We start from the raw sequence: 10,717 nt of genomic DNA, 5'->3' as shown, positions 1-10,717 counted from the left end.
GCACTAACTGGAGGAAATGCATCAGATTATATACAGCTTCCTCCAGACCCACAAAATACTTCTAAGTACTCTTTTTTTCACCCATGCCACAGTACACCCAAAAACCTGAACTAAATTCACTTGATGTATAAAATTGGTGGAGTAGCCCTTTAATCATCCAGAAAGGAAAAACATGATATTTTTGAAGCATGCATGGCTGCAGGTGTGAGAATTAGACCATCAGAAGATATTCAGGCCCTGCGTGCTTTGAAAAAAATCCCACTAACATCATAACTTATTTCACTTCCAAGCTTTTATTTTAGAAAAATAATAAATCGTTGACCCTCATTAAGGAATGCCCCGCAGTGTTGTGCGTGGATTTTTATGTTTGTTTGTTTTTTGTTTTTTTTAGGGAAACCAGACTCAAACTTGAAAACGCTTAAAGGTGCACTATGAAACTTGTTACGCCTTGTCTCCAAATGAAAATGTAAGCGTGTGGCGTTTAAGTTCACCTGAAACTCACGGTTGTTCTTGCAAACCGCTCTTCCTTACATCAACAGATCCTCTTTGTTTACGGCCCCTTTAAAAACTCGCACAGCGCTCCTTTAAAATGAATGACATGGATGCAGAAGAGGTTTAATTAATCATCAGAAATAGCAGACTTTGTTTTGAATTTTATTTGTACAGTAATGGTGTGGAATATTATCCAGTAATATATGTATATAAATGATCTTATATATCATTGTAAAAGCTCTTTACACTCTAACTGAATGCACCTCAAAACTCAGATCCTATATGCAATTATGAGGTAGACATTAATAATGGTATTTTCCACCCTCTGCAAAAAAACAACAAAAAAATATCGAATACACCTTAAATTACTCTTATCAATGTAAGAAATATATGATTATCATGAAACTCTGTACATCACAAATAATAAAATAATTATAGAATAGAAATTATACCGATTTGAGTGCATTTTGTATATTTACAAAGAAATGCCGTTTTCTCATTTCTTCATTCGTTGCACTTTGTAAAGTTTTTCAACTGTACAAATATTTACAGCTCAAGGAGAAAAAAAAATAAAGGAGAAAAAAAAACGAACAGCAGTGCATTCAAAGCTAATGTGCATTTAAATATCGTCTCGTCGTTTCGCGAGTCTCTCTGTCGAACACGTCCGTCCTCAGAGACTCTCCGCTGACCGCACGTCCCGGGCGCAGACCAGTCAGTCAGCTGTGGAAGTGCATTTCGTAAAGATGCAGACTTTTGAGCAAAAAAGTTCGCTCCAGTTATGTGTGCTTTCATTTATTTTCTTTTTTTGTTTGTTTCTCTACAACGGGGCCCCAGTCAGCAGGCACAAGTCTGGTTTTGTGTCCTTTCTGTTCAAACGGGCGGCGCGTCGGTCGCCTCTCTGGTCTCCAGTAAGGCAAAACAGAACAAAAAAATCTCTTGAAGGCATTCCCACCACCATCTTATCTCGTCTCCTCAGACCAGTCTCTCTCAGTGTGTGTGTGTGTGTGTGTGTGTGTGGCAGATTAGACATTCACCCCCTCCCTCACCCCCCCCTTTTTTTTCTTTTCTTTTTTTTTTTTTTTTTAGAAAAACAGGCACTTGCTCGGGCCTGTAATGACTCCAGCTGGACAGTGGCAATTACGGCCTGGATGCACATACCCAAAAGAAGTTCGGGGCCTGGCTGGCAGGATCACACGGCAGAGCTGCAACAAAGCGCTTGACAGGCGGGCAGAGCCCGCTGTCCTCTTGGCCTCGGCACGAACAGGTGCGCGGTCGGACTCAATGGGCCTCCCCGTCTCGACCCCGTACCCGTCCCCTTGTGCCCGTGTGGACACGTCTCGCTCTCTGGGAAACAAAAAGCCTGTTTGATGAGCGGTGACTTGTTGCACGGATGGGAACGAAGGGTGCAACACGTGAAGGCGGAGGGTGTGAGCTGCTGCGACCGTGCTGAGTCTGAATAAATAGCAGATATCGCCTGTGCGTGCATCCCTTTTTTTTTTTTCTTTTTTTTTCTTTTTTTTTAGTATACGGCGCGTCATGCGTAAAAGCATCTCAGACCCGGGACCCATCAAGACTTATCTTTGATTGTTCTGTCTTTTGAAAGTCTGTGTGTGTGTGTGTGTGTGTGTGTGTGTGTGTGTGTGTGTGTGTGTGTGTGTGTGTGTGTGTGTGTTTAAATGTATTAATTGTCTTTATTATGACAAAAGGGCCGCTACCTGCACCCGCACTGCTCCACCACCATGTCCTCGTACTGTTTGTACACCACGTTGTTGCCCGAGTCTATGTACAGGATGCTGATGGGGCTGAGTTTGGTGGGGACGCAGCAGCTGGGCGGGGTGCTGTTGGGGTCCATGGAGTTCATGAGCGTCTGTATGATGGCGTGGTTGGTCGGCTCGAGGTGCGACCTGAGGGGGAAGTCGCACACCCCCTCGCAGTGGTACGCCTCGTAATCCAGGGGCGCGATGATCCAGTCGTCCCAGCCCAGCTCCTTGAAATTCACGTGCAGCGCCTTTTTGCTGCACCTGGATTTGGACTTCTTCCCGTGCCTCTTGCCGTGCCGGTTGCTCAGCGCGGTCCTCCGCCGCCGCCGGGGCCCCTCTCCTTTGACCCCCCGCAGCGACGCCCCCTCCTCCGCCGGCTTCACCTTCACCACCGCCTCCTCCTCCTCCTTCTCCCTCTCCCCCACCGACCTCCGCGACTTGATCTTCTCCTTCATCTCGTTGAACAGGTTCTCCCTCTTCTTGGAGCGGGTGTAGGCCACCAGGATGGCCTTCTCCCGCTGGGGCCGGCCGCTCCTGTCCAGCCCCAGCTGCCTCAGGTCCACCTCGGTGTCCGACTTGCCGAGGGTGACGCGCAGCTGGAAGCAGAGCTGCTGGTTGCCCTGGAGGTGATGGTGGGGGTGGGGGTGGGGGTGGTGATAGTGGTGCTGGTGGGCTTTAAACGTTTCCCACACGTCCAGAACTTCCCAGCCGGCCTTGGTGGAGTCCAGCGGGTCCAGGGACCTGGAGTCCAGCAGCCTGTCGGAGCGGCAGGGGTAGACCTGGATGTCGTACAGACCCGCCGTCTGCAGGGAAGTCTGCAAATCCCCGGGCGCTCTCCTAAATATCCTTAATTCCGCCCCGACCAGCTCCTCTTTGTCTGAAAGGGTTGAGACATCAAACAGATACTTTTGTCTTCGCAGAGGAGAGTGCAAAAGATCGTCTGCAAGGATAAAAGAAGAAAATAATTGCAGTCAGATTCACTTAGGGTGTACAGTGTTCAGAGGGGTGGAGGGAGGGAGGGGGGGACTCACATTCTCCCACAGAGGCCTTCTCTCTCTCTCTCTCTCTCTCTCTCTCTCTCTCTCTCTCTCTCTCTCTGTGTGTGTGTGTGTGTGTGTGTGTGTGTGTGTGTGTGTGTGTGTGTGTGTGTGTGTGTCTCCCTCTCTCTCTCTTTCTTGTTTTTCAAATGTCCACCCTGAACCTGTCTGGAACAAACCGCAGCTGACAACTCGTCGGTTTGGAGAAAGAGAAAAAACACACACACACACACACACACACACACACACACACCACGTGTAGTATCTTTGAAAGGTTTTGCTTCTAATCCAGCGTCGATTCATAAACACGCCAAGTCACTTTTATGTCTAATTTCCCCGCTGATTCCACTCCATAACGCACTCCTCCTCATAATAATATCATCAGTGCCGAAAGGCCGAACCCTCCCCGAGGCCTCCCCTCTTAATCTGGGGGACGTGTTGGCAATCTAAAGGGAACAATCTTCACTTCATCTACGGTTTCTGATCTTGCTTATATTTGTTTTCTTTTCTCCACACCGCTCACCTGCCCAGCGACAATAAGCCAATTAAATCTGGCGAAAATGTCATCAACACCAGATTCTATCAAAGCCAGCGTGTTTTTTTTTTCTTTTATGAAAATACTTGTGCTTTCATTTCAACCCGACGACAGACTGATTATTCATTTCCAGCCCCCTGACAGAGAGGAAGTAAACTGTTTTCCCTCTTAAATCCGAGCTGCAGTCTGAACATCAGAACATTTTTGTTTTTTAGTTTGCAGTTTGGTAGAACTCTTACAGGGTTCTAAAGGCAAAGAAGAGAAAAGAAAGAGGGGAGGGAAAGAAAAAAAAAAACAAGGGGCCTAGTGATGTGAAGGCCCCTGGGTGCTGCCAGACACAACGGACCGAGGGCGACACACTGTACACTCAGCGGAACAATACACAATTAATGCATTATTCCCCGCTGGAGACCCAGGAGGCCTGCAAAGACTCCGACCAATGAGACGGGGACGTAACAATGCAGGAGAAGGCGTCAACACAGCGCGTTACCAGTCTGCACCTCACAAACAAGCACTTCAACCTCTCACGGTGCTTTTTCTTTCTTTTTTCTTTTTTTTTTTTTAAATCTATTTCGGGTCAGAATGATTTATGCTCAGCACATGTTGTCACGCACATCAAGCTGCAGTTTTCGGCGCGTTAAGGTTCAGCTACAGTGGAACGTTTAAAGGTTTTACCCCCCTGTCCTCCAAAAAAAATAAAAATAAAAAAACACCATAAGAAGTTATTTTGTACTATTTTCCGTTTTTCCTTTTTTTTTCTCTTTTGTTTGTTTTTTTTTTTGTTTGTTATGAAAACGGCGAATAAGAGCAGGAAAATTGTTTCATTTTGGTAATTTTTCGACACTTTTTCCTGCAGCGACTTGTCAGTGGTCTGAGTTTAGAAAGAAAGAAAGAAAGAAAGAAAGAAAGAAAGAACGTGGCGCAGGTTTTCATCTTAAAATCCAGAAAAATCGTCGGAATAAATGAAGAAAAACGGTCCTTTTTAAAATGTATTGTGTTCCTATTATTTATTATTTCACCGTTTTAAACCTCAACGCGGGCTGAAGATTGATATTTAAATAAATTAATAAATAAACGAAAACATAAATAATTAAATAAATAAATAAATAAAAGCCTGTTTCCTCGGTTGCTTGTCTCCACTGATACGTGTTTTTGCAGAACCAAAGCGACGTGCCTCCGCACCAACACCCCCTGATATCATTTGCGAAACCCAGTTCCGAGGAGATATTTGAATCCGGTCGTCAGTTTCCCTCCGCGAACCCTGCCGAGTCAAACAGTAAGGAAAAAAAGGGCAGATTGAAACCTTGTGCTCCGTGTTTCAGTGACTTTGCGCGTATGGTCTGCATTAGGGCTTCTTTTCCCCCTTTTCTTTTCTTTTCTTTTCTTTTTTTATAAGACCTCAAACAAATCGAATACAAGTTCACCAAATAATTAACAGTTCTGAATTCCCAGCTTCCTCATTAAAAGCACTTCCCCTCTTATATTTCATCTCATCCTGCCAACGACAACATTCCGTCTTTAAAAAAAAGTAGAAGAAGAAGAAGAAAAAAAAAAAAAAGGCGCCTGCACGGACCGACCGACCGACCGACCGACTGAAAACACTGCCGGGAGAGATTGGGAGATATTCGTGTTGACAGTTGCAAAGGATGGAAAGAAAAAAAGAGAATTGAGAAACTTTTCTTAATTTCATTATTATGTAAAAAGCACCAATTGTTTCCATTACGCGTAAGATGCTTGACGGTGGATAATTGGCGGAGAGTGCGGCGGATTTCTTTCTTTCTTTTTTTTCTACTCGCTTTAAAAAAAAATAAATAAATAAAAGAAACTGGCATCCTGTGCACTTTTTCTTGACCTTGTTGCTTGTATTCGAACAAATGCAAAACATGTTTTTGTCATCTATGCCTCTGTTTGTAGAGAGAGACTGAGAGAGAGGTGGAGAGAGAGAGAGAGAGAGAGGCCGGGGCTGCACCATCTGCGCTTTAATGAGTTACCCCAAGTGCCAAAAGTAATTTTCAGATTCTGGGTTTATTCCTTTCTGATCTTGCCTTTTCTGACCTCCAGGAAACACCCCGCCTGGTTTTATAAGCGAATTTCATTTACCTACAAAAGTGCGAACGCCGAAAGAAGCCGTAGATCACGGGTGCACTCAGTAAAGCTGTCTCTGCGCGGATGAATAATGCGTAAAAGACGCGAAACCTGTTACTTAAAGCGTCAGAGAGGAAGAAGAAGAAAAGAGAGAGAGAGAGAGAGAGAGAGAGAGAGAGAGAGAGAGAGAGAGAGAGAGAGAGAGAGAGAGAGAGAGAGAGGGAGGCTGCCCCCGCGTGTATTCCCCTCTTTCTGATGGAGGAGAAAAACTCCCAGCTGAGGTTCATTCTGCAGGTTAATGCAATGCAACACTTAGGGGACGCTGGGACGAATCCCAAAAGAAACCAAAGGCGCTTGAGCTGAAAGGAACGGGAAGAAAAATAATTTTCCGTAATTAAAGTGGCGGTCGCAAAGGGAGGTACCGCAGTAAAAATACGAGCCACTTCACAGCGGAGGAAGTGCGCTTTCATTTTTTTTTTTTTTCTTTTTTTTTCCTCTTTTCTCCCCTCTTCGTTTCTTGGTGATGTGCCCACCGCGGCCGAGCTGGGTCATTATGGGAGAATAGACAGTGTTTGATATGTTATGACATGAACACTCAATTAGATCACCGAGTTCAAATACTCCAATCAGCCGTTCGATGCCAGGCAGCTCTCAGAGGGTCCAGCTCGGGGTCAGAGCCAGTGACACATCACATCAAAATCACAGGAGAAAGTGAGGCGTTTTTCCTATCAAATCAGCTCACACTGCAAGAAATGGTGACACGGGCGTTCGGCCGCTCGGCTCGACGTTTCATTCTCAAAAAGCCCCCGCAGGCTCCGAGTGGAGAGCGAGCAAACGCGTGAGAGCCGCAGCGCTGCTTCCCGTCGCAGCTTCGGGGAGAAATAAGCTTGTAAAAAAAAAAACAAACACACACACATTTCACTGAATTTCTTGAATAAAAGTCGATGCACACTTGATATAACCGCAGCTGCTGCCCCCCCTTTCACTTCGCAGGCGGACGAGTCTCCGATTGAAGCAGCCGGCTCTGGTCCGGTCTCGGCGATGGATATTTTTTGCAGCGCGCACTCTGCGTCCGAGAGCAGAGTGCTCGGGGAGGTTTTTTTTTTTTTTCATGCAGGAGGGGAAGGCAAACAAAGATAGCTTTTATTTCTCCTGCAAAGATTAACTCGGCTTATGTCCCCCGTGTGTGTGTGTGTGTGTGCGTGCGTGCGTGGGATGTGTTTGTGTTGATCAGATTGTGTTTGTCCTCGCGGGCTGGTCGAATCACTTGGTTACACATGTTAACTGACCCAAACACCTGCTTCTCACACCGACCCGCTCCGCTCCGCGCCGCCGTGGCCCCCACAAGCTCCCCTTTGTCAGCAACAAGCGGGCCAAACCCGGGCACCACAATGGCAACACACTGAACTGTTTTGATGGTCTCTCTCTTTTTTAAAGGTGAATAACATTTTGCGATTTTCGCGTTTGGAGATGAATGAAAAGAAAAAAGTCCTACATGAATCAACCGTGTGCTAGAGAGAGAGAGAGAGAGAGAGAGAGAGAGAGAGAGAGAGAGAGAGAGAGAGAGAGGAAGAAAAAAAAAAGTTTGCTGTGTTTTCACGTGGTGGATGGGAGCAGAATGGTCCGCAGCCTGCGCTGACAGTGATTTACAGCCTTCATTTAGAGAGCGCCTTAATTAGTGTTTTACTGTCGTGTAACCCTGAGGTTAATTTAAGTGTAATATAACTTAATACTCGGAAGAAGAAGGAAAAAAAAAAAGTCGCATGTTTCCAGCGGCTGTGCGCCAAAAGCAACCCACGAAAACCGCTCGCGAACAAACACATAATCCTGCAGCTTTCATGACATTGCAAGGCACGACGCTTATTCCTGTGATTTATTCATGTTCATGCATTAGCGTGTTTTTTGTTTTGTTTTTTTTCGCGTGCGTAAAAGTAGTTTTTCTGCAGTTTTTTAAAGCCACTTTTCAGTAACTCCTATGCAAGAGAGAAGAATATTAGAGCAGACAGTTGAGGAAAAAAAAAAAACAGTGCCACAAAATTATGCAAGACCGAGCTGGTGGAGCTGGCAAGCGGACTGAAACCAACCTGTTCCTCTGTCCACAAAACTCGTTATGGTGTTGGCGGATTTAGAGGAGCGGAAAAAGCTCGCGTTTAGTCCGAGCTTCTCTGCAGCCGAGTACGTCCTGTATATGGAGAGCATGTATTCATGCGGCACAATAGCGTCCTTTAGCTCTTCTTTGTGGTGGCCCGCGGTAGGATGCGAGGACGCGAAAATGTCTTTTAGGAATTTGGATGATCTGTGTCCGTCCTGATGAGAGATCCTGGCTCCCCTGCTTCTCCTCGGCGCAGAGGGGGAGATGATAGCAGCAGACTGGAAACACGGTATATTCCCAAGGAAAACAAGCAGCAGGCCCAGGTATAGCGTTACGAGTCGGGATGCGTCCATGGCTGGAGGAGTCACCGGGAGATGTGAAGAAACTCTCTTTCTGTTTTTTCTTTTTTTTTTTTCTTTTTCTTTTTTTTTCCCGCTCAGTCGGGGTTGGATTCGGGGGGCAGCCGGAGTCGGAGATGGTGTGCGCGTCAGGGTCGGAGAGCTGCTACTTTTGCGCTCCCCGGTCGCACCAGAAGAAGTGCGTTTTGCGCTCTGGACTCCACACAAGAGCGGAGACTGTTGGGCCGAGAGAAACACGCCCACATGGTCGCTCGGTGCAGGGCTTCCCAAACAATTTCATGTCACAGACCTCCGAGCAGACGCACACTACAGAGGCAACCAGCGGACCGCCACAAGACACAGACACCACAGTCCATGTGGGGGAAGTTTTAGTTGGTGGTGGTTTGCTGAACCGTCAACACCGTCCGTAGAGAACAAGGCTCTGCTCTGCAACGGACATGATGAAGTTTATCACAATGAAATGAAACTAAAGTCAATTTTGCCCCTGCATCAGTTACTTTTCTAGATGTTGGTCAAGTTTTCATGGAAACTAAAACAGAGTCATAGTCCTCCTTATCATAGAGTCTTTGAGAGCCGGAAAGCTTCCAAGGACATGTCAGATGAGATTAGATTAGATTAGATTTTACACAGAGATAGTCTGATGACACTGTGTGGCAAGGTGATCATAAAGTTTATTTTTAAAAGAAACGCCATGAATATGCAGCAGTTTCACACGCTATTTAGTGAAATGTTTTTCAAATTGCGAGGAATAAAATCTTAATAAAAGGAGGATGAAATGCAACATTTGATTCAGTGTTGAGCTGTATGACATTTGAAAATCCGAAAATAGGAACAAATAAGATGAAGGAAGAGGTGTCGTGCATTTAAATGGTGTGTGTGTGTGTGTGTGTGTGTGTGTGTGTGTGTGTGTGTGTGTGTGTGTGTGTGTGTGTGTGTGTGTGTGTGTGTGTGTGTGTCAGAGTAAACCCAAAACATTCAGGGAGCCATTCAACCGCACCAAACTCATTTTAAATAACACCAGTGACCTCTAGTGGTCGGCGCTTCTTATTACAACCCAGTCACTGCCGTATATGTAGAAATGAGGACAAATGCTGCATTCACGTCATCTGGGAAAATCAGGCCATGTAACACCTTGTTTAACAGTTCACATTGCACAGTGCAGACCAGTGTTTCTTTGCTTGAACAGATCTTAAAGACATTTTTCAGTCCTGATCAGCTTTCAGACGTGGACTTAAACATCTGATTTTTTTTGTTTGTTTGTTTTTGCAGCGTTTCAAATATTTCAGTGTCCTAACGAAAAAAAAAAGAACAACAGGTAAAGAATTTGGCATCTTAAATGATGGCAATAATTAATTTATTTGTCTGTTTATTTCACAGTTCACAGCTTGTTGACTGTTCCACTCTGTTGCATCTGCTGTTCCTGGGCAGAAGACGGAGACAACATGAATGTTAATAAAAGTGACACTGCAAGTAGTGTATAAACACAGTGACGTACATATTCACAAAACGATCAGATGAATTCACTTGTTTCATTCAAGTCGAAATGTGAGCATATCATTCCTCACAAGTGTGTGTCTTTCTTGTGTGAAGCATTGCAGCTCAGGAGGTCAGAGACATCGGGGCTCTTGTTACCTGAATGCATCATCAGATCATCGTCAGGCTGTGTCTGGATCACCAGAAGGATACACGTGCCTAACCAGATTAAAGCAACATCATGCAAGTTTTTTGTTTGTTTGTTTTGTTAGGCTATTTTTTTTTTTTTTTTTACCTGAAACTAACAGCTTCAAATGGTGTTGATGGTACAGTGTCCTGTAACAGGGTGAATGGTGTCTCTGTCTCTGGCCCAATAGCACAAGGCACAGTAATGCAGATAAGGAACAAGGAAATGATAATGTAGTTTGAGAAAACATTTAAAGGTTGATTTGCACAGAGGACAAGAAAAGACACAAGTGTGTGGAGAGCTTAAAGGAAAGATTCAGCCAAAAAATGACATTTCCGTCATTATATACTCACTTCATGCCAATGAAAAGTCTGGTGAAGTTTCGCGCTGCACAAAATATTTCTGGAGCTTCACAGTGACACAGCATTGCTGCATTCTCCCCGACAACTAAAGCAGCTGGAGGCTTGTTTTGAAATGTAAAAAAAAACATTAAAAAAAAAAAAAAGAAAAGGAAAGGAAAAAGAAAAAAACATAAAATGGCTCCATACAAGTAATCCAAAAAAGATGTTGTAAGTTCAGATCTAAAGCAAAAGTCTTGTTCACTGTAGTCACTGAGCTAAAAGTGTAATCTGAGATCTGGAGATATGGATTACACTTTTTTTGTTGTCTAACTGAGCCTGTTTGTTGTGAGTTATGA

The 10,717-nt window shown here is 44.9% G+C and overlaps 1 protein-coding gene across 1 annotated transcript; it reads right to left on the bottom strand.

Moving 5' to 3' along the window:
- Nucleotides 1–2,094: 2,094 nt before the first annotated feature.
- Nucleotides 2,095–9,014, bottom strand: gdf6a (growth differentiation factor 6a). Its single transcript, XM_037072964.1, has 2 exons — nucleotides 7,994–9,014; nucleotides 2,095–3,192 (listed from the first exon to the last, which is right to left on the bottom strand). The coding sequence occupies exons 1-2, from the start codon at nucleotides 8,352–8,354 to the stop codon at nucleotides 2,204–2,206; spliced, it is 1,350 nt and encodes a 449-aa protein (XP_036928859.1). The 5' UTR covers nucleotides 8,355–9,014; the 3' UTR covers nucleotides 2,095–2,203.
- Nucleotides 9,015–10,717: the final 1,703 nt, after the last annotated feature.

Source organism: Acanthopagrus latus, chromosome 17 (genome assembly GCF_904848185.1).
Source record: "Acanthopagrus latus isolate v.2019 chromosome 17, fAcaLat1.1, whole genome shotgun sequence".
In the NCBI taxonomy this organism is placed as follows: Eukaryota; Metazoa; Chordata; class Actinopteri; order Spariformes; family Sparidae; genus Acanthopagrus; species Acanthopagrus latus.
The sequence above is the reverse complement of the archived record's forward strand: the minus strand, read 5'-3'. Positions and strand labels throughout refer to the sequence as shown.